This window comes from Mauremys reevesii, unplaced genomic scaffold (assembly GCF_016161935.1).
Source record: "Mauremys reevesii isolate NIE-2019 unplaced genomic scaffold, ASM1616193v1 Contig2, whole genome shotgun sequence".
Lineage (NCBI taxonomy): Eukaryota > Metazoa > Chordata > Testudines > Geoemydidae > Mauremys > Mauremys reevesii.
Window position 1 is genome coordinate 2,301,754 of NW_024100826.1, and position 23,428 is coordinate 2,325,181.

At 52.0% G+C, this 23,428-nt stretch overlaps 1 protein-coding gene across 5 annotated transcripts; it reads left to right on the plus strand.

Annotated features, from left to right (window-relative positions):
- Positions 1–612: 612 nt before the first annotated feature.
- LOC120393452 (maestro heat-like repeat-containing protein family member 7) lies at positions 613–16,576 on the plus strand. 5 transcript variants are annotated; one of them, XM_039518018.1, is made up of 10 exons: positions 5,198–5,321; positions 9,575–9,654; positions 9,934–10,043; positions 10,549–10,644; positions 12,128–12,232; positions 12,583–12,718; positions 13,631–13,725; positions 14,216–14,368; positions 15,194–15,339; positions 16,306–16,576. In XM_039518018.1, exons 3-9 carry the CDS (start codon positions 10,002–10,004, stop codon positions 15,293–15,295), a joined length of 729 nt encoding a protein of 242 aa, XP_039373952.1. In that variant the 5' UTR covers positions 5,198–5,321; positions 9,575–9,654; positions 9,934–10,001; the 3' UTR covers positions 15,296–15,339; positions 16,306–16,576. The 5 variants fall into 5 exon arrangements, 3 of the variants coding, with proteins under 3 accessions (XP_039373954.1, XP_039373952.1, XP_039373953.1); XM_039518019.1 differs by lacking the exon at positions 5,198–5,321 and adding an exon at positions 5,746–5,809 and having other exon boundaries at positions 9,531–9,654; XR_005592041.1 differs by lacking the exons at positions 13,631–13,725; positions 14,216–14,368; positions 16,306–16,576 and adding exons at positions 613–751; positions 5,678–5,809 and having other exon boundaries at positions 5,200–5,321; positions 15,194–15,303.
- The last annotated feature ends 6,852 nt before the right edge of the window (positions 16,577–23,428 follow it).

Here is a 23,428-nt window from a genome sequence, read left to right on the forward strand (position 1 = left end):
CTAATTCGATCTAGCCAAAAAAGGCACAACAAGAACCAATAGCTGCCAGCTGAAGCCAGAGAAATTCAAATGAGACATAGGCACACATTTTTGACAGTGAGGGAAACTAGCCACTGGAACAAATTACCCAGGGCAGAGGTGGAGTCTCTGTTTCCTGGTGTCCTCACGTCACAACTGCCTGTCATTCTGGAAGGTGCCTTTTAGTGACTTACAAGCAATTGGGCTTCATATGGTGCAAAGTGTGTGAAATTTCATAGCCTGTGAAATAGAGGCCAGATTAGGAGATCGAATTGTTTCATAACTTCTATGAAAAGCTCAGTGTGGGGTGCGGAACAGACTCTGCTGTTTTACTAGGTAGCCTGCTTGCTCCCCAGAATCAATAATGAGCAAGTAGGGTGATCCGGGGTGCAGCTTAAACATCCAGCTGGGCTGGCCAGGGGCAGACATCAGGCCTGCCAGGGAAAGGTGGGTGTGGCAGTGACTTCACAAAGGCCTTTGGCAGGAACTCAGCCTATTGGGCAAAGATGATGAGGTGTCTGTGACCTCACAGAGCTCCCTTGCCAACAGCCAGGCAGGACAGGGATGCGGGCCAGGGGGAACCTCGGAGAGCCCTGTAGCCTTGCTGCAGCAAGCCTCCAGCTCGCGGTCTCTCGCTGAGGACCAAGAGACAGTTGCTGTAGAGGAGATTCTGTGCATGTGTTTTTCATTTCTATGTGGATTTGTTTCAAAGACATTGTCATCTGTGTAGAAGGTAAGAAAAAATATAGGCTCTAAGGACAAGATAGGGAACTCTATCCTAGCAGATTCAAAGGCATCACCACCCTCCTAGTGAAAAAGTTTTTGCTAATATCAAAGCCTTCCACACTGCAACTTGAGATCATTGCTCCTTATTCTGTCATCTACCAGCTCTAAGATTTCATGACAGTCAATCTTTCATTAGGAAAATAATTCAAAAATACAAATACAAAAAACTTGGAGTGAAATCAATCCATCCTGATCTTTAGTGTCCAGGAGTGTGGGCCTTGGGGGCCAGACTGAGACCCTCATGGGCTAGTAACACCCAGGAAGCCAGTAAAATAATTCCAGTTCTCTTAGCATCCAGGCCTCCCTAATCCAAGGAACACCTGAGGGCTGCGGGAGAGAGAGGGGTGCTGAGAAGGTCTAACTCATGACTGAAAATACAGAGAGGTGTTATTGGCTTTGGTTGGGGGACACGTAACAAATCTGTTGGGATTCTTACCCCAAACAACAATCACCCATTGTTCTTTGAGCCTGACTTGCTCAAATCTCTCTCCTGCTAGGACTGAGAGAATTTTCTCCATCCCCCATGATACCGAGGGAAAGAGAAAAGAAGTGACCTCTCTTTGGTCACACAGCAAGGTCATGCCAGAGCTAGAAAGAGAAGGGTAAGAAACAAGTTGTATCAAAATGTTTTGCATTTCAAACTAACTGATTTCTTAAACAAAGGCAATTTGATGTGTGGTTAGTGAACTGAAATGATACAACCGTGGGGTCGGGACGGGACCGGGACCAGTACCAATACCCAATTGCTTGTACAGGGCTGGAGCTGCAACCGCAGGGCCGGAGCCGCAACCGCGGGGCCGGGCCTCGACTGGCACTGGTGCCGCAGCACCGGAGCCGCAACCATGGGACCGGTGCCAGAGCCGCAACCGCGGGACCGTCGCCGTCGCCACAGCCACGGGCCTGGCACCGGCGTTGCAACCACGGGACTGGGCCGGCACCGGTGCTAGAGCCGCAGCCGCAACTGCGGGCCCGGGCCGGGAATGGCTCTGGCACCGGTGCCACGGAGTCACAACTGTGGCCCCGGGCCGGCACAGGCGCGGTGGAGCCAGAGCCATGGGGCCAGGCCGGGACCAACATCAGCGCTGCGGGGGCCGGGCCAGAGGTGCGGGGGCCGGGACCAGCACTAGCGTTGCAGGGGCCAGGCTGGAGCCGCGGGGCCAAAGCTGGGGACCCTCAGCTGGGGCCGGGACAGGACGGGGCTAGGGGCACTCGGCCGGGACCAGGAGCTGGGCTGGAGGGAGCCGCACCTCCCCTCCCCCCGCGCCCCAGCTTAACTTCCTGCCTGCTGCTTGTTTCAGGCTTCCCGCTAACTTCTGATTCGCGGGAAGCAGGGGAGCGGGAGGAGAAGGCAGGCGGAGCATTCAGGAAAGGAGGGGGAAGTGAGCTGGGGCCGGGGCGGAGTGCGGGAGCTTTTGTTAAATAAAGCCCTTATAGAACTGAATGTCCCAGAACAACCGGTTCTAAAAGGCCTTCTAAATTTAACAACCGGTTCCTGTGAACCGGTGCGAACTGGCTCCAGCTCACCACTGGCTCTGTGTATGAGATAGGGGACTCTGTCCTAGCAGATTCTCAGGGAGAGATAGAGAGGTTCGATATCTCTGTACTGGGCACTGGGGCAACCACGCCGGGAATATTGTGTCCATTTTCTGGTGTCCATAATTTGAGACAGATGCCGATAAATCAGAGAGGGTTCACAGAAGAGCCACAAGACTGAGGAAATAAGGCCCAACAAATTACTGATAGGATGAATTTTGCTGCCTCCTCTCCTTGACTAGAATACAAGCAGTTTCTGATTCTCTCAGATGAAGTAGTTCTTCTAAAATCAAGGGCAAGACCAATCAATGGCTTTTTCACAACCCAAAACCCCTCAAAGAGATTTTTGTTTATTTAAACTGAGTTTCAAACCACTGACCTGTTGGAAATCATTGTCTAAGCACCTGGGGGTCCAGAAGTTATTGAAACACTCAGCCAGATTTTGGCAGCACTAGCCTCTTCTGCAGGTGCAGAAAGAATATTTTCTTCATTTCAGTTGATGCAGCTACTTCATTCAAATGTAAGAAACTGATTGGGAGTTGAAAAAGGATGAAGGCTTCTTTTCCCCTTGTAATATATGAATAAACGCTAGAGAGGAGGAGATGTGAGCTACTACTTCTAAAATCTGGAAGGACATTATGAGCAGGAACAATCAGTTCAGTGCACTAACTAGAGATACTTCTTTACCTCAGTTTGTTTGAAATGAAAACAAATGGTTCAGTCAACCTTTTTGTTTGTATGTATCCTGCAAACCCAGCAAGTCAACATGTTTGAATGGATCCCTATTCCTAGAATCACAGAAAACTAGGGCTGGAACAGACCTCAGGAGGTATCTAGTCCAACCCCCTGCACAAAGCAGGACCAACCCCAACTTCATCATCCCAGCCAGGGCTTTGTCAAGCTGATCTTTAAAAACTTGTAAGGATGGAGATTCCACCACCTCCCTAGGTAACCCATTCCAGGGCTTCACCACCCTCCTAGTGAACTAGTGTTTCCTAATATCCAACGTAAGCCTTCCACAGTGCAACTTGAGACCATTGCTCTGTGTTTTGCCATTGGCCACCACTAAGAATTTCATGAAAATCAATCTCTCATTAGGAAAATAACTCAAAAATACAACTACAAAACATTTGGAATGAAATCAATCCACCCTGACCTGTAGTGTCTGGGGGTGTGGGCCTCTGAGGCTAGACTGAGACCCTCATTGGCTAGAACCACCCAGTAAGCCAGTAACAAATTCCAGTCCTGTTACCATCCAAGCCACCGTAACGCAAGGAACAGTGGAGGGCTGCGGGAGACAGAGGGGTGCTGAGAAGGTCTAACTCATGCTTGCCAACCCAGAGTTGTGTTATTGGCTTTGGATGGGGGACAAGGAGCAAATCTGTCAGTCACTACAACAGGTCACACTCGGAGCCAGGGAGACTGGGAATCGAGTCCTTCTGGCACTTCCCAGCTCTGGAAGGGAGTGTTCCACTAGTGGCATTGTATTGTTTTCACAGCCACTTTCGATCTCCTGGTTTCTACCCCTTGCCCTGCTGGCAGGGCATTGTGTGGCATCCTTTGCAGGCCACCTGGGTGCAGGAGATGGAGGAGGAGGGTGAAGGAAGCCAGGAATATCCCACCAGTAGGGCTCCCAGCCCGTCCCTTGTCAGGGTTTGTTCCCCAGGTTGAGGGTTCCTGTGCCCTGGGGTGGGATGTGTTGGGAGGAGAAATTGCCTCAGCAGAGGGGAGGTGGGCAGGGGAGCAGGCAGGCTCGTTAATGAGGGCTGCTTTGAAACCAGACTCCCCACTCAGTTCCAGGATGGAGCGAGTAAAACGGATGCTCAGGAGGAAGGCCGGGCAGGTGGCTCCAGAGCCAGCAGGAAACATCAGCCAGCCTTCCCAGGAGGAGAGAGGCCCCCCTGTCCCCGCGGGCGGGAAAGAGGCTTGTGGCCAGGGGAAAGAGAGGAGCTGCGTCGCGTGCTGGAGGAGGAGGAAGACAGCAGCTCCCCTAGCTGACCCTGAGGCACCTTCTGGGCCGAAAGGAGGTGGCCCCGGGCTCAGCTGTGGAGGAAGGAGCCAGGAGAGGGCAGGAGCCGGGGAAGGCAGCTCTGGGGCTTCCTTCGCAGGAAGCCAAGGAGCCAGGAGTTGCGCCCCAGGGCCCAGCAGGAGCCGTCCACCACCATGGCAGCTGAGGAGCCCTGCGCCAGCCCGACCCTGGCCCCCGAGGAGCCTCCCGCCATTACCACCTTGGCCACGGAGGAGCCTCCCGCCATTACCACTCTGGCCATGGGGGGAACCTCCCGCCATTACCACCCTGGCCAGGGAGGAGCCTCCTGCCAGCCCCACCCTGGCACCTGTGTAGCCTTCTGCCAGCCCAGAACAGGAGTTGAGCGACTGCATGACAAACACCAGCAGCTCCGCATACTCCTGCGGGGCCAGCAGCTCCTCCGTGGGGTCTTGCAGCCCTGTGTTTGAAGGCTCCCTCTTTGGAGGTGACGAGAGACCCAGGGGAAAGGGAGGAGGACTGGGGCGGTGGGGGACTAGTAATACCCTGTGCCCATCGGCTCGCCAAGGCGCTGGGACTGACCCATGTGAGCCCCACTAACACCAGTGGGGGTGGCACAGACACGCCCCATGGCAGGGGATGCTGGGCGGAGTTGGGGAGCTCCAGCCTCCTCTGACCATGTTGGGGGCGGGGGCTCTAACTGCCACTGGGCCCTGAGGCTGATGGGGCTGAGGGCGTCTCTGGGAGGGGCAGGGTGGGGCCCTCGCTGCCATGGGGCTCCTTACAGAGAAAGGGGAAACATGGAGTCTTCTCTGTCCACTGCATCACCCCAGCAGCAGAAGGGATTAAATTTTCTCCTTCCCTCCATGGTGCAGACACCCCCAGTGCCCAGGTGTCGTGGGCTGAGGAGGAGGAGGAGGAAGAAGAAGAGGAGGAGGAGGAGAAGGATTTGTCCCCCATCACAGAGATCCAGCAGCACCTCCAGGGCAGAGCTGAGGTACAAAAATCCCCCAGCTGCGCTGCCACCCAGTCTGTCCTGCTCCTTGTTCCATCCCCACCCAGGCAGAGGGGCCTTGTCCAGAGAATCCCTCACCCCCAATGGGGGGACACATCTTCTCTGTTATCTGGCACCCCAAAGTGGAGACATTTGTCCCACACAGGCCAAGGTTTCCGCTCCCCACAGACACTATCCCAGTTACAACCCCATGTCTGTGCAGGGTGACACTGGTTTCAGGAAGGGGGCGGCTTTCCCTGTCCAACCTCATGGAGGTCCTGAGCCCTGGAGCTGGTTTGGGTTGGGTGGGGAGGTCCCTGTGTAACAGGCTCTCTCTCTCTCCCCCACCCCACTCCTAGCTGGTGGCGGACAGGGACAAACAGCTCCACTTCCTCCACGCTGTGCCACATCTCTGCTTCTTGGCACAGAAGCAGGGGTGGGACACCCTGGAGCCCCCGGTCTCCAAAGCGGCCCTTGTGGAGAGCATTGCGGTGAGTGGGACACCGTGCTCGGCCCCTGGGGCAAGGGAGCCAGATATGGGAGGAAGCGTTAGAATCATAGAATTAAAGATCAGAAGGGACCATTATGATCATCTAGTCTGACCTCCTGCAAGATGCAGGCCACATAAGCCGATCCACCCACTCCTGAACTAATTCTCTCCCTTGACTCTGCTGTTGAATGCTCCAAATCATGATTTAAAGACTTCAAGTAGCAGATAATCCACCAGCAAGCGACCCCTGCCCCATGCTTCGGAGGAAGGCGAAAAACCTCCAGGGCCACTGCCAATCTACCCTGGAGGAAAATTCCTTCCCGACCCCAAATATGGCGATCAGTTGAACCCCGAGCATGTGGGCAAGACTCTCCAGCCAGACTCTCTGGAAAAGGTTAACAATATCTCAACATTGACCCTTTGTACTAATTACCAGTGTGGCACGTTATTGACCTATTGACTAAACCCGTTATCCTATCATACCATCCCCTCCATAAACTTATCCAGCTTAATCTTAAAGTCATGGAGGTCCTTCGCCCCCACTGTTTCCCTCGGTAGGCTGTTCCAGAATTGCACTCCTCTGATGGTTAGAAACCTTCGTCTAATTTCAAGCCTAAATTTCCTGACTGACAATTTATATCCGTTTGTCCTCGTGTCCACATTAGCACTGAGCTGAAATAATTCCTCTCCTTCCCTGGTATTTATCCCTCTGATATATTTAAAGAGTGCAATCATATCTCCTCTTATCCTTCTTTTGGTTAAGGAAAACAAACCGAGCTCCTCAAGTCTGCTTTCATACGACAGGCTTTCCATTCCTCGGATCATTCTAGTGGCCCTTCTTTGTACCCGTTCCAGTTTGAATTCATCCTTCTTAAACATGGGAGACCAAAACTGCACACAATACTCCAAATGAGGTCTCACCAACACCTTATATAACAGGACTAGCACCTCCTTATCTCTACTAGAAATACCTCGCCTAATGCATCCCAAGACCGCATTAGCTTTTTTAACGGCCACATCACATTGCCTACTCATAGTCATCCTACGATCAACCAGGACTCCTAGGTCCTTCTCCTCCTCCGTTACTTCCAACTGGTGCGTCCCCAGCTTATAACTAAAATTCTTGTTAGTCATCCCTAAATGCATAACCTTACACTTCTCATTATTGAATTTCATCCTGTTACTAATACTCCAGTTTACAAGGTCATCCAAATCTCCCTGGAGGATATCCCGATCTTTTTCCAAATTAGCAATACCTCCCAACTTGGTGTCATCCGCAAACTTTATCAGCCCACTCCTACTTTTGGTTCCGAGGTCAGCGATAAATAGATTAAATAAAATCGGACCCAAAACCAAACCTTGAGGAACTCCACTGGTAACCCCCCTCCAACCCGACAGATCACCCTTCAATACGACCCTCTGCAGTCTCCCCTTTAACCAGCTCCTTATCCACCTCTAGATTTTCATTTCGATCCCCATCTTTTCCAATTTAACCAGTAATTCCTCATGCGGTACCATATCAAATGCCTTACTGAAATCAAGATATATTAGATCCACCGCATTTCCCTTGTCTAAAAAATCTGTTACTTTCTCAAAGAAGGAGATCAGGTTGGTTTGGCACGATCTACCTTTCGTAAAACCATGCTGTAATTTGTCCCAGTTGCCATCGGCCTCAAGGTCCATAACCACTCTCTCCTTTAAAATTTTTTCCATGACTTTGCATACTACAGATGTTAAACTAACAGGCCTGTAGTTACCTGGGTCACTTTTTTTCCCCTTCTTGAATATAGGAACTATATTAGCTAATCTCCAGTCAAACGGTACAACCCCCGAGTTTAGAGATTTATTAAAAATCATCGCTAACGGGCTTGCAATTTCACTCGCCAATTCCCTTAATATTCTAGGATGAAGATTATCCGGGCCCCCTGATTTACTTCTGTTAAGCTGTTCAACTTTGGCTTCTACCTCAGATACCGTAATGTCTACCCCATATCTTCATTCCCGTCAGTCCCTCTACCACTATTCCTTAGCCCTTCATTAGCCTCATTAAAGACCGAGGCAAAATATTCGTTTAGATATTGTGCCATGCCAAGATTATCCCTAATCTCCACTCCGTTTAAAGTTTTAAGCGGTCCCACTTCTTCCTTCTTGGTTTTCTTCCTATTTATATGGCTAAAAAACCTTTTGCTATTGGTTTTAATCCCCTTCGCTAGGTCCATCTTCACCTGGCTCTTTGCCTTTCTCACTGCTTCCCTACGTCCTCTGACCTCAATAAGGTAGGTTTCTTTGCTGATCCCTCCCATTTTCCAGTCCTTGTACGCTTTCTGTTTTTTCTTAATCACCCCTCTGAGACGCTTGCTCATCCAGCTTGGTCTAAAACTGCTACCTACGAACTGTTTTCCCTTTCTCAGGATACAGGCCTCTGACAGCTCCTGCAACTTCAACCTGAAGTAACCCCAGGCGTCTTCCGCCTTTAGATCCCTAAATATGTTAGTCCAATCCACTTCCCTAACTAGTCGCCTTAATTTAGTAAAGTTAGCCCTTTTGAAATCGTAAACCTTAGTCTCAGATGCAATTTTGTTTATCCTTCCATTTATTTTGAAACGAATTAGCTCATGATCACTCGAGCCAAGGTTGTCCCCTACAACTATTTCCTCGACAAGGTCCTCATTACTCACCAAAATCAGATCTAAAATGGCATCCCCCCTCGTCGGTTCAGCAACTACTCGATGAAGGAATTCATCAGCTATCACGTCTAGGAAAAGCTGAGCCCTATTATTATTACTAGCATTTGTTCCCCAATCTATATCCGGGAAGTTAAAGTCTCCCATGATCATACAGTTTCTATTAGTATTTACCTCCTTAAAAACATTAAAGAGCTCTCTATCCATATCCAGGCTAGATCCCGGCAGTCTATAGCACACCCCAATCACTATCCCAGGGGACGCTCTAGTAGTTTTCTTCCCCATTGTCACCATTGCCCAAACAGACTCCGTATTATCCATTGCATTGCTAGTTATTTCGTTACATTTCACCTCATTATTGACATACAATGCTACTCCCCCACCTTTACCTTTGTTTCGGTCTTTCCTAAACAGCACATACCCTTCCATACCTGTACTCCAGTCATGGCTACCATTCCACCATGTTTCGGTTATTCCTACGATATCCGGTTTCAATTCTCGGACCAGGAGCTCCAATTCCTCCATTTTGTTACCTAAGCTTCTCGCATTGGTGAACAAACATCCTAATTTTTGCTGTTTGGCTCCTCTCACCCTTTTCACCCAACTTGGTAGGGACACAGTACTACCAGTATGACCTGTCGGTCTAGTATCCGTCCCCCCCCTCTTCCTTATACCTAACCCTCCTCCTCTGGCTATATCTGTTGTTATCCTGTTGTTCTCACTCTCAATGTATACATTTGGCGTGGAGAGTACCTGGACCTCTCCCAACTGTCTCCCCCCGTTAGTGGGGCCGGAGCAGGAAGGAGAAGACAGGGGTTCCTGGGGCGAAGGGCTGGGGATCAGAGAAGGGGAGAATTGTGACACTGATGGGGAGCTGGCAGTGGGGGAGGGGAGGGAGGAGTTGAGGGGGGAGAGGGGAAAGGTAGTTTGATGGATGGGAGGAATGGGGGGGCCCAGCTGGTTGGGGGTGGGGGTGACACTGGGTGTTTCTGCAGAGCACTTTGGGCTCCTCCCGGGGAAATGTCAGTGCGTCTGCAGGGCCTGAGTCTCACATGCAGTTTTGTTTCCTTGGGGTCTTCCAGGAGCTGATTGAAAATCTCCCTGGTCCGTCAGAGCCAAGCTCCATCATGTCCAGCTCCATGGCCGCAGTTTTCAGCCTCAGGTACCAGGACCCTCTTGCCCAGCTGCCCTAACCCTGGTGCTGACTGGGCCCAGAGCCGGGACTCACAGCTCCTCCCCCGCCTAGGTTCCCCCTGGCTGTGGCTGTTCCCATCCCCCAGCAGAGGAGGCGGGAGCATCCCCTCTTTCCTGGCCCGGGGGTTGATTTCACTCCAGGAACGTTACAGCGGCCATAGGGAGGGGATCACTGCGGAGGAGGGGGTCATGTCCATGGCAGTGCCACGCTGGTGCTGCAAAGTGTAACATGGGCTCCTCTCTCCAGCCAGCAAACTGAAGCCACCGCTTGCCCTGGAGCTAGAATCTCGCCTCCTGCGGGCTCTTCTGAACAGGATGTACACCCTGGGCACTGGGCAGGACACCACACACTTCCGGGTAGGTCCTGATCCTACTTCTCTGGCCCAGGAGCAGGAGCAGGCTCTGGTCCCTGCTCCCTCGCTTTGATGGAGCTGCTGAGAATAGGGGAGGGGTGGGCAGAGCTGGGAACAGGCCCGGGACAAACTGGCAGTGGGGGCCCCTTCCTTCCAGAGGGGATTGCGTTACCCCTCCATGGCTGATCCCAGACCTTCCCTCCTCTCCTCATTCTCTGATCTGCTGCCTGGACTCTCCTGGGGATCCTACCTCCCACCCATTGCAGGTTGGCTGGTCCATACTCTGCTGTGTACCAGGCCCTGCACAGAGAACTGCTAAGAGCAAGGATTGACGAGGCAGCAGGCATCCGGCCATGAACTCTTGCGAAGTGTCCCTTGAGTGATGTGAATGGGAGAGGCTAGGATGTGCCTTTTGAGTCTTGCCAGGGCTCCTGGAGAATCCTCCTAATTGTCCCCTGACTGGTGTAGCCCCATGTCCCATGACTGACGGGTGATCCCTCTTCTTGCAGGCTCTGTACAACAACTATTCACAGAGCCTGGACATCCTGCTCAGGGGCCTGCTGACAGAGACTCCCACCATGGAGAAGCTGCAGCACCTAGTGGAGGTGAGTAGAATGGGACAGTCTGTGGTGGAATTGCCCCTGAACCCTGTGGGAGGGCAGCAAAGGAGAGACTAGAAGAGCCACGTTTCCATTGTGTCCTCCCAGCTTGGACCCAGCCGGCCACACTTTCCCAGAGCTGCCAGTGCAGGGGGAAGGAGCTGGGACTCTCAGCCACAGTTCTGCACGGTTGCATTAAGCACTAACAGTGAGCACCAGGGCTGTCTGGGGCCTGAGAGACTGAAACCTTTGTGAGATTGTTGCTGGCCCAGAGGGCCCAAGGGGGGGGCAACAGCGGGGTTCGTTGCCTGGTGTGCGTCGCACTAATTAACATACCAGGGTGGAGAAGCAAACCAAGTTTATTTGAGCTCAAATAAGGTGCAAGGGAGAAATAACAATCTCAAATCCTGCACACCTGCACGCAGGTGGGGTCCCAGTATTTATACCCCCTTTGTTTTTCTTTATCTGTACTTTCCTACTGTGTGGGCTACTTTTTCATGCATATAACCTTGATTACAGCATCTGCTTTTCGCCTATTTTATTTAATATTGGCTGCATTTAGTGCTAACCGGCCTTGCAGCTGCTAGCAGTCAACACATAGCACAGGAGGTTACAAAAGTTTAGTAAGGCTAACAGAAGCGCTTAACATGGAAGTACTTTGGTTTACATAGGCCTAGAGCAAGAAGACTTCATCGACACTCGTGGTCTTCCATCCTCCCGAGTTACCTAGATTTATGCCTAGTGACACCAACAAGATGCAGGACATGGGCCTCGGAGAAAAGTCACTGGCTTCTCTCTAGGGAGACCCTGAGGCCTGGTCTACACTGGGGGGTGGTGTCGATCTAAGGTACGCAACTTCATCTACGTGAATAACGTATTGAATTACTTACCCTTCCTCACGGCGCGGGATCGACGTCCGCAGCTCCTCCGTCGACTCCGCTACCACCACTCGCTCCGGTGGAGTTCCGGAGTCGACGGGAGTGCGTTCAGGGTTCGATATATCGCGTCTAGATGAGACGCGATATATCGAATTCTGAGAAATCGATTGCTACCCGCCGATCCGGCTGGTAGTGAAGACATACCCTGAGATACAGGAGGAGCCTCAGGGAATCAGCTCTTGTGTCCTAGGGACACTGCAGTTCCCGGAGGGATTGTCCTCAGGGCCATTCCATCCATCCTCCCAAGGCCTTTGCAAGTTAGGTCTGGGGTCCAGGGCACGTGCCTTGATCCTGACGTGCTGTTCATGGATCAGGGGTTCAGAGCAAATAGACCAGCCCCAAGACTGACCATTTTCCCAGCCTGGAGAGACAAGGAGCTTGTGCCCAGCAAGACGTGGGCAGTCTCATGAACCCCCTTTTCAAGCTCTGCGACCAGGGCTCAGCTACTCCACCCTGAGCACAAAGTCTCAGCCCCTTGGGGAGGGGGAGAGGCTGGTTTGTAGAGCATGTACGCCTGCCCGCTGACCCTCCCCTGCCTCCTTCTCCCACAGCACATCCATCTCTCTCTCCAATCAAAAAACACCCAGGAGAGAGCCAGGGCTGTACAGACCAGCGCGGCCCTGCTCCAGTTTGCCACCTCCCTGCCTGGATTTGATGTAAGTGACCTCTGACCCCAGCATCCTGCTGAGTCAAGTTCCTCATCCCCCGGCTAATTGGTCCCCCCTGGGTCCGTAAGGGACTACGTTCCATAGGCCGCTGGCTGGCAGGGTCGTGCCTGGCCTCAGGGCCCTTGTTATTCTGGAGCAGCGAGGCAGCGAGTGCTCAGAGAGGGCCCTTGCCCTGCTCCCTTTGCTCCAAGCTCCCTTGGAGGCAGAGAGGAAGAGGGCTCTCGATCCTCTCCCCCAGCGCCTCCTACAGAGGGGTGGGAGCAGAGCTCAGGTCCAGGGGTGCTGGGGAGCTGAAGGGAGAATGTTGATAGATTCCCCTCTCCTTCTCCTTCCACCAGACCTCATCCACCTTCTCCAAGGCAGGCGAATTCGTGCTGCAGCTGGGTCTCTGTATATCCCACCCAGCCAGTGACATCAGTCAGCAAGCCAGGGGTGGGATATATTGGCTTTACTGGCTCCTGCTTCAGAAGAGGGGTAAGAAATCCAGCTGGGCAATGGGACCCCATGGAAACGAGCCTCTCGGAGACTAGCTCCAGCTGGCCATTGGGACGCCTCTAGAACTAAGGCCTCTCTGCTTAGACCCACTGTAGCAGGGAAGAGGAACCCCAATAGAAACAAGGCCCCTCCTTTGAGACTCCCTCTGCTGGGCAATGGGACCCTACAGAAAGAAGCCCCCTCCTCTGAGACCGACCCCATTTTAGATGGTGACTCTTTCTCTCCCCATCTCTCTGAATTAGGGAGATGAGTGTGAAAGTGCCAGGGAAATTGGCTGCTTTATCTCAGAGCCCGGCTCTGTCCCCCAGCCCAGGGAAATCAGCCCACCCCATACGGGGCAGCCAGCTCATGAGGGGACAGGAACGGAGCTATTGAGACACATGGAGGGAAAGAGCCCATCATGAGGGCAGGGGCAGGAGCAAGCACCACAGGGGACGGACACAAAGCTTGTAGGGTGTCACCAGTCGGGTAGCCAGGGCCAGATCCTGACTTCAGTGAGTGTGGGGAATTCTCTTCGGAGCTTGCATCCGAAGAAGTGGGTATTCACCCACGAAAGCTCATGCTGCAAAACATCTGTTAGTCTATAAGGTGCCACAGGATTCTTTGCTGCTTCTACAGAACCAGACTAACACGGCTACCCCTCTGATACTCAGTATTAGACACCCCCATGAACAGGCACCCACTCCCAGAGCACAATGACCGTAAGGGTCACATGATTACTGTGATGGCTGAAACAAATCCCCCTTCTGGTACTAACCCACCTGGCATGGACCCTGCGATTCCATTGGGCTGTGGATGCCACGAGGAGCCTGGCCAGTGTGCACTCAGAAGGAAACAGGCACTGAAAGCGGAAGGCCAAACCTCCCCAATGGGTGTGTCTTTCTCCCCCAGGGCTCAACACCAGAGAGGCACCAGACCTGTGGTGCCAGGACGGGCTCCAGGACCCCGAGCGCCTGGGGTATAGAAACCTGGCCAGGGTGGGAGAGGTAAGGACTCTCCGCCGGTGCATTGCAGCAGCTCAGGTGTGGAGCTGTCTCCCCCTGCCACACATGACAGTGTGTCATGGACACAGGGCAAGAGCCTGCTCCTTATTTCCACAGAGTATGTGAGGCTCCTGGAAATGTCCGTGGGGTGAGGCGTGGGAATGAACCAGATCTAAAAGACCCTGAACCTCTAGCGGGTGAGCTGCAGGAGCTATCACTGCTGGGAGCAGTAGGGGTCCTGCGTTGTCTGTGTGAGCTGGGTTCCAGAGAGCACAGACACATTCCCAGCATCTCATGGCACCTGCGGTGAATCCTGCTCCAGAAAGAGCTTTTTGAGGCATCAGTGCCTGCAGCCTCCTACTTAAGGGGGTTCCTGGTCCATGGGACCCCAAAGGTTGGCTGCCCCAGGACTCTTCTCCACCTTGTGAGACACTCGAGGGATTTGGAGCCTGGTTCTGGGCCATTGAAAGGGCTCTGGTTCTTTTGGTTTTAGGTCTTTGGCGAGCTCTTCACGGAGGATCAGAAACGATCTTTCCTCCAGGCAGGGCTGCTGGCCATCCACAACCCCCTACTCCGCGTCAGCCAGGCTGGCCTGGTGCTGACCTATTCCATCCTAGGGGAAGCTGGCCAGCTGCTAGAGGATGAGGTAACCAGAGAAGGGTCAACTGGGGAGGGAACCCCAGGGCCTTTCACCTCCATGCCATTGAAAATCACTCCCATCCCATCCCCATGCGCTGACCAGGGAGCAAGGAGAGGATGACCCCAGGCAGATGTCATTGGTCAGTGCCAGCTTGTCCCCTGAGCAGCTCAAAGCAGGGCAGACCCAGCTCTCCAGCAAGGCTATTTCCTAACAGGCGTCACATCAACACGACACACTGCCATTGCTTATGCTAGGGGCTGCCAACTCCCCTAGCCACCTCTGTGAGCCTTTCATCCCCCTCGGGGCCTCAGGCTAGTTCCTAGAGCTCTGGTACCATGTTATCCCAGCCCCCACCTGCTCTGGGAGAACTGGAGGAGTCAGTCAGCAGAGGCTGCTTAAATGCCCCATTCACCAGAGCTACTGTCCATGGCATCCTGTTAAGGATGGGGGATCCCTTGGGGAAAAGTGTCCACTTCCTCTCACCCCACGGCACTACTGCCCAAAGCCTCCCAACCCCTCAGCTGGAGGGAGCGAGGGTGGCTGAGGGGACTCTGGGGAGCGGAGCTGGATTCCCGCTGGGTTGGGAGGTAGAACAGCTCTCAGGGGGGGATTGAGAGGAGTGGGGGCAGGAGTTTATTCCACAATGGTGGGAGAGGGGATGGAAGTCACTAGAGAAGAGAGAAGATTTCGTCTCGAGGGTTGGGTGGGAGAATCCGTCCCTCAGACGTGGGGAGGGGTGGGGAGGAAATATTGCTGGCTCCCGGTGCCGTTAATACCCTTTGTTCTCGTGGGTGTCCGAGTCTCTGATTGATCCTTGTTCCCTTGCACCAGGGGGACATTACAGCCAACATCATGGTACAACTATTTAACATCAGAGTCTTGGGCCAGGTGCCTGACGCACTGCAGGGGCTGTGCTCCGTGGGGAAGCCTTGAAGACCCCCCCTCTTTGCATGATCAGCTCCCACGCCCTGCCGCAGGTACTGCTCTGTCTCACTGTGCCTGGGGGGAAGGGCTAGGGGGAGAGGCCATAGAGCCCACAGCACTGAGATAAACCAAGGCCGAGCACCTCTCTCTGAACACCCTGCCCCACCCCGACCCCGGAGCTGGGTCCAGGTCAGATACTGGTTCAGAAGAATCAGGCTGTGGGGCTGGCCCAGAAGTGAGAGCATCCGCAGAGCCAGGGGTTAATAGCCATTGCAGTCTGGGAGGGGTGGCCTGACATGGAGCCCCTCCCCTGTCATCACTGCTCAGACCTTCCCATGGCCCATGTCACCCCTGACGCAGCGAATGTCCGACCATCCCCCACCTGGGGCCCAATCCACCCACCTGGTATCTGAACGCTTCCCAGCCAGGAATGAAACTCCCCCCGAACACCCTGGGGCAGGGTGCCTCCCCATCTGGCAGGTGGGAACTGAGACGCAGAGGAAGGGCTGTGGACCTGGTCACACAATCCTGGGTGTAGATCTGGGAAGTGGACTGGGTCCCAGCCTAGAGCCTTTCCCCCAGGGGCACCTTTGCTTCTGCCCTTTATTCTCCCCTCCGGCTAGGGGGTGTGTGAGTGTGAAATGAACAGGGAGGGTGATGGGGTCCTGGCACACAGCCTGGATGGGAGCTCCCCTTGGCTTGGTCCCCAGGCTCAGAGACATCTTTGTCATCCCGCTGTCCTTCTGTTATTGCTAGGAAGGGAGTCCCCTGATGAGGGGTCTCCAGGGCTCCAGTAAGTCATCCTCATTCCCGCCCGCATGTACCAGCCTGCCCTGCCCTGCCCTGCCCTGCCCTGCCCTGCCCTGCCCTGCCCTCCCTTCCCTTCCCTCTGGTTTCTTCGTTGTTGACTCTGGCTGGACTCTTGACTCCGGTCTCTGGTTATGACTTTGGCATGACCCTTCTTGGCTCCAGATTTGGGTTATGAACCCCGGCTCAGTATTCTCCTTGCCTTTCTCTAGCCTCGCCCCAGGCCCTCCACCCACCCGCTGCACAGCATTGCCTCCTCCTCCTCCTGATCTTCCCCAACCCCTCCGATTTTGACTACATGGCTTCGACCTTTGGCGTGGATATGGACTTTGGCTCGTACTTCTGACCACCCGGCTTCGACCTCTGGCCTGGACATGGACACTGGCTCTGGTTCTGCCTGAACATACTCAACACCCGGCAGCAGTAGAAAGGCCCCACCATTAATCAAACCCTAACCCCGCCCCATGACCCCTTAGTCCCTCCCACCTGTCACCGGAAGTCCCGCCCCATGGGGGTATTACTTCGTGGTCAAGGCAGCCACATGACTGGAAGCAAGGTGTGTCATGTGACCCCTCTAAGAACTCCTCCCATCACCCTCTACCAATCAGGATGGGGTTCGTCCCAAAAGGACCACCCCAAGAGGAGATTTGACCAATCAAGGTGAGTTCTGGGGTGGGAGGGTGACCCGTTCAGACGTGGGTCTTGTGACCCCTCTAAGAACTCTTCCCACTGCCCTCGACCAATTAGGATCAGTTTTGTCCTGACAGGACCACCCCAAGAGGAGATTCTGACCAATCAGGGCGAGTTCTGGGGCAGGGTGACCCGTCCGGGAGTGGGCTGTATGACCCCACTAAGAACTCCTCCCAGGGCCCTCTGCCAATCAGAGTGCAGAACCAACATCTCATAAGTCCCAGCGCTGGACGGATGAGGCCATCTCTTACCAAGGACACATGATTTAGAAATCGCGGGAAGGCTGCTGAGAGGAAACCTGGACTTCTTCACCACCCCCGTGAGAACTTCGGACTCTGTCTTCGCCCCAAGGGTCTTTTATCGTCCGCGGAGAAAGCGCTACATCAGCGACAGTCCCGAGGAGGAGGAGGGAGCGACCGAGGGGAGCCCTTTGGCCCAGCCATTGATGGATACACTGGAACCCGAACCCCAACTGCTTGTGAGACACCCCGATGAGCATGGTGGCCTCTTTTGTCCACCCCCTTAGAGGTGGAATGCGATTGCGGCTCGCGGGAGTCACCGGCGCACAAGGTGAACTCAGGTAAAGGAATGATTAAGTCAGGGGTGAAAATAACTTCCAGGACTTACCGGTACTGCTGGAGTCCTGAGGGGGCGTGGCCTCAACCGGAAGAGGCGGGGCCCCTCAAGATTTAAAGGTCCTAGACCACTGGCTGTGGCTGGGAGCCCCAGGGCGTTTAAATCAACCCGGGGCTCAGGGCCAAATTAAAGGGCCTGGGGCTCTGGCTGCCACGGAGCACTGAGCCCTTTAAATCCCTCCCGCAGCTCCAGCAGCCGGGTTCAGGCATGGATTTAAAGGGCCCGGAGCTCCCGCCGCTGCGGGGATCCCAGAGCCCTTTAAATCTCAGCCCCAGCCCTAGCCCGACCGCCAGAGCTGTGGGGGGAATTTAAAGGGCTCTGGGCTCTACACAGCCACGGGGAGCTCTGAGCCCTTTAATTCCCGGCCCCAGCCCAGCCAGAGCCAGTATGCCGTGCCGGACCGCACCGGCTTCCTCGGCGGGAATTTAAAGGGCTCGGAGCTCCCATGGCTGTGGGGAGCCCAGAGCCCTTTAAATCTCCCCCGCAGCTCCGGTGGCCAGTCTGGTGCTGGGATTTAAAGGGCTCGGGGGTCCCTTCAAATCCCGGCCCCAGCCTGGCAAGGCTCGGGCTCCCCGCAGCAGTGGGAGCTCCAGGCGGCCGGACCCTTTAAATCCACGCCTGAACCCAGCTGCCAGAGCTGCGGGGGGAATCTAAAGGGCTCAGAGCTCCGCGGTGGCCAGACCCCCGGGCCCTTTAATTTGCCCCTGAGCCCCAGGTTGATTTACAGGCCCTGGGGCTCCCAGCCACAGCCGGTGCCCCAGGACCTTTAAATCTTGAGAGGCTCCGCTCCTTCCGGTTGAGGCCACACCCCCTCAGGACTCCGGCAGTACCGGTAAGTCCTGGAAGTTACTTTCACCCCTGCTGTGAGCCCTTTAAATCCCAGCCCCAGCCTGGCTGCTGGAGCTGTGGGGGGGAATTTAAAGGGCTCTGGGCTCTACTCAGCTGTGGGAGCTCTGACCCAGAGGTGAAAGTAAGCCAGTACGGTCCAGTATGGCGTAGCGGCAAGAGCCAGTACGCTGTGCCAGACCACACCGGCTTCCTTGGTGGGGATTTAAAGGGCTCAGAGCTCTCATGGCTACGGGGAGCCCAGAGCCCTTTAATTTCCCCTGCAGCTCTGGCAGCCAGGTTGGGGCTAGATTTAAAGGGCTTGGAGCTCCCACGGTGGCCGGAGCCCCGGGCCCTTTAATTTGCCCCTGAGCCCCGGGTCGTGAGACGTTCCAAGAGATCTCTGTTGGCCGCAGTGCCCATGACGGAAGGTGGTACGTTCCGTTCCGCCATGACATTCATAAACACATCCCATCTTTAAGGTCCATGTCTGCTAGGAACAGAGAGCGTCTGTGTCATAGATTTGTTCCCCACTTTGAACTTTAGCGTCCAAAAGATGGGGACCTGCATGGATCCTTCTAAGCTTAAATCCTAGCTTAGATCTGGTACTACTGCCACCAGCCAGGTTTCGGTGTCTGGCACACTCTCTGTTCCCCCAGACCTTTCCCTGGGGAACACAGATCCAAACTCCTGGGATCTTAACACAAAGGGAAATAAACCATTCCCCCTCCCAGACTTCCCCTCCCTTGGTCATCAGGGAAGACTACCTTGATTCAAACTTCTTGAATCTAAAACAAAGAGGGATTCACCTTCCCCCCTCCTCTCTTCCCCCACCTATCCCTGGTGAGTTAGACTAATCCCCTGGGGTCTCAAACAAGGGAAAAATCAAACAGGTTCTTAAAAAGAAAAGCTTTTAATTAAAGAAAGAAAAGTAAAAAATATCTCTGTAAAATCAGGATGGAAATGTTTACAGGGTATACAGCTTATAAAAACTAGAGGGACTCCACCCCCCCTCTTCTAGTATAAGCACCAGTAACAGCAAACAAAAATAAAATATTTCTCCAGCAAAACACACATTTGCAAATACAGAAATCAATCAAAAAGACTAATCCACCTTTCTAATACTCACTATACTGAATAGAAGAGAATACTTCAGGAAGCTTGGAGAGCCTGGATATACGTCTGGCCCCTCTTAGATCCAAAGAGAGAACACCCCCCCAAAACAAAGAACCCAAACAAAGGCTTCCCTCCACAGAGATTTTGAAATTCTCTTTTCCCTTGATTGGTCCTCTGGTCAGGTGTCCGTCAGGTTTACTGAGCTTGTTAACCCTTTACAGGTAAAAGAGACATTAACCCTTAACTATCTGTTTATGACAGTCTGGGTCACGGCCCTGAATAAGTCGAGCATGTTAGAACCATTAACCACAGAGCCTTTGTACACAAAAGCCCCTTTATCGTTCCATGAAGAGAGATTTGTAGCCTGGCCCAGCTTCTTTAGCAATAGTAATGCATTTTTCTTAGAACGCTTCTTCGCGTTATCCAGCACCTGCTGAGCAACAGAGTGTGAGCTCTTTGGTGTTTCTGGGGGGTTGCAGTTACATTCTGTCCCTGTTCTGGTAGAAACAGACTGATTTTCACTTTATCCGCATCGCTCGGCTTCACCTACATTAGGCATCTTTGAAGCTCGGCGCTGTAAGGTTTAGCCTTTTAGTATTCGGCTAAGTCAGTTCCTTGAAGAACAGACTCGTTTCAGCATCCAGTAAGCGAGTTGCGGTCGGTCGTTAGGCCCCCTGAGGATACAGAGGTCACCAGTGTTCTGAGCGAAGCGTCGGATTTTTCCCAGCTCTTGTTAGAATGCCGTTCTTTTAGCCCCCGGCCCCCTGGGGACACAGCGTCCATCAGTTTTCTGAATGAACCATTAAACTCTTCCCAAATACTAGAATATAGGGGAGCGGTGACGAGCTTATGGTTTGGGGAGAATGGTTTGTCAGTCCTTGCTGTTTTATTCACAACCCCTAGAACGCATGCTCCGAGTTTGTGAATGTGTGTGGTTCTGCGCACGTTCAGAGCCCCTCGAGCGCATGCTCCGGGTTTGTGAATGTGTGTGGTTTTGCGCACGTTCAGAGCTCCTCGAGCGCATGCTCCGGGTTTGTGAATGTGGGCGTTTTCTCAGGGTTTGGTGTGGCAGTGCCTGCTGAGGAACTGGAGTTGTGGTTGTGTGGTTGTTTTTTACCAGAGTCTTGTTTTGCCCTTGGGTTTGACGGATATGAGGTTGGGACTGCCCGGATGCTTCATCTGCACTCTTGTGCTGTTTTGCGTTGTTAAAAGTCTCAAAGTAGATTCCTGTTTTTTTGGCGGTTCTGGAAGAGGTGTCCTTGTAGCGCTGACTAAGCATTGTCAGAAAAGTTGCCCATGCCTATGGGGGGTGGGGGAAACCATTTTACAAAACTGAACTTTACCATCTTTCTCACCCACACCTATGTATTCACTTCAAATACAAAACCTCATAGAACAACCCAACCAATAAGCAAAATATATTTACTGGGCTTCATCCATCCATCAGTCACTGATGCTGGTGAATTTTCCCTTTCAGCTGTCTCTTTCCCTTTTCTTCTGAGCTTGTTTTCCCTCTGCTCTAAGGATCTCTCATGTTTTCACCGTACTGTGGAGCAAACTGCATTATTATAAAACACATGAAACCCTCTTGTAAACTTAAAAACTAAATATTCATTAGGGTGTTTTTCTGTTTAAAAAATCACAGCTTTAAAACAAATCATCCATTTCAGGCTGTACGAGAAACACAGGTTTTGAGTTTATTTCTGCCACTTAAAAACAAAACAAAAAACAACAAACAAACAAACAACAACAAAAAACTCAAAAACATTTTTTTTAAATCCATCTCATTTTGCAGAATAAAAACCAAACTGCTTTTAAAATCCATTTTAAACCACATTTTGCACAGGAAAAAAACCCTGTTGGTTTGAAACAAATCAAGTACTTTTAAAACCCTACACCTATACCCCTCTCACACACAAAACAGCAGCTTTAGAAACACACCAAACCAAGTTTGCAGCCGTATACTTTTCAATAACTCCCCCCAACCCATGCATTTAAAAGGCCTCTGCTTGTGCTGTCCTCCAGCCATGTGTGCTTGGGCCTTTGGGTTAGTTAGTACGATTCCCCACAATTGCCTCAAACCCATTTTTAAAAACACATCACATTATGCACAGTAAATAAAAAACCTTTTAGTTTGAAACAAACCAAATAGTTTAAAAAAACCCTACACCTATGCCTTGCCCAGACCTCTCTCACACACAAATCAGCAGCTTTAGAAACACACCAAACCAAGTTTGCCTCCATATACTTTTCAATAACCCCCCACCCCCCCATGCATTTAAAAGTCAGTTGCAAAAAAGTTCCCTTTCACTAAGGTATCATGTGTTGCAGGCACATGCTTGTTCTGTTCCCCCAATATGTGTGTTTGGGCCTTCGGGTTAAAAAACAAGCAAAAATGTTAGTTACTATTACCACCAAATCCCTATACAAACTGTGCAATACTTAAAGTTTTTTAAAACAGTATTAAGCACAACTATAGTTAAAATGGTTTTTACCTTGGCCTGGTGGTGAACTGCAGCTTAAAGTTACTGGTTCCATGCTAAGCAGATCATGCTGCAATAAAGATAGGCACCATTATTTTCCTAAGACAGCCTGGGCAAAGAGTGGCATTATACAATATATAGTTTCAGAGTTCAAGCCAGCAAGCCGTACCTCTGTCTGCCATCCAGCAGCCTTTCAAGAAAGTTTCTGTTGAAAAGGACAGTCTCCAACAGACCTGAGGTTTTTATACCATCTTAGCCCATTGTTTCAAACAGACTTCAGCATAGTAGCTAGCGGGTTAGTTTAATCCCCACAGCTCTGAACTAATAGATCCTGAAGGACTTTAGGCATCCCTCCCATAGCACACCCTGTTGTGATCTGGGGTAGGGGAACCAAGCTGTCTGCACAACAGGGCTTTTTTTTTTCTTTTTTCTTTTTTTCTGTAAGTTAAAATAAATTTTTCTGTGGGGCCTTCTTACAGTATTGAACAGTACCCATTTCCAAGCAGGGGGCCCTTTGCAGATATCAATGAATGTCTTGGGGCTTGATTTTTTTTTAAACACGTTTCTTTCATGCTTCAAGTTTGGGGGGGGGGGTTCCAGAAAGAATGACCCATAGCATTCGACCAACTCCAGGGCCATATTTAATCTGTCCAATAGTGTTCCACCAACTCCTGGGGTCATATTGAAACTGTCCAATTGAGTTCTGCCAACTCCGGCAGTTATATTTAAACTGTCCAATAGCATCTGCGAATTCCTGAGCTTTTATTTCATTTCATATTAATCAGAACTCACCATCCACCCCCACCCACCCCCATCAAATTTAACCCTATGGCAACAAGGGTAAGTAATCGCAGTCACCCTGGCTATTCAGTGAGGGGGGCGGGGTTAAACCCACTCAGTTCAACAAGATAAGTCAACTCTATTGTACTCAAACACATGTCTGAACAACCTGCTTGTTTTATTGTAAGCACGTTTCTTAGGATTTTTTCCCCCCACCCACAACATACATTTCAGCTTTTTGCTGTAAATGGGTCACTTTTACACAGAAAACCCACAAGCGCTAGGTTCTCACAAACAATTTATTTTTGATTTAAAAGACATACAGCTCCTTGAAACCAAACCAAGATGCTTCATGAAAACTTTTAGCTCATTTAAGGGCCAAAGGCCTTCGAACAGAAACACAGATAGTCACAAAGCCCTTTTCAATAGGTTTTTTTTTTTTAATTTACAGCTACCAAGTTTTCTATCGCGTGTTTGTCCCCTCACCATTCTCTAACTGAATCCTTTTAGATTCCTTACAAATAGTCTTTTCCTTAAGCAGGGATCTGTAACTTTTTGTGCAGACTAGACGGCCATTATCATGCCGTGTCGTGGAAAAATGACCCTGCGTTGTGTTTGGCTCAGAATCACCCAAGGCCCCTTTATTACGAGCATGCGGTGGGGGGACCAGCGAACTGGCGTCCCCCTGAATAGAGATTTGTCAACAGGTTTTATAGCAAAAAAACACAATTAGTGATACACACGTCCTTGTTCACATGATTGCCATAACTGGAGAAATGCTGTGCAATTGAGTGGAGACCCTGAC

Bases quoted from the DNA above. Each gene is read 5' to 3' on its own strand.
- LOC120393452 (XM_039518018.1), top strand. From the start codon at position 10,002: ATGTACACCCTGGGCACTGGGCAGGACACCACACACTTCCGG. The intron at 10,645-12,127 runs GTGAGTAGAATG...CTTCTCCCACAG, and splicing joins AGCTGCAGCACCTAGTGGAG to CACATCCATCTCTCTCTCCA. The intron at 13,726-14,215 runs GTAAGGACTCTC...TTTTGGTTTTAG, and splicing joins ACCTGGCCAGGGTGGGAGAG to GTCTTTGGCGAGCTCTTCAC.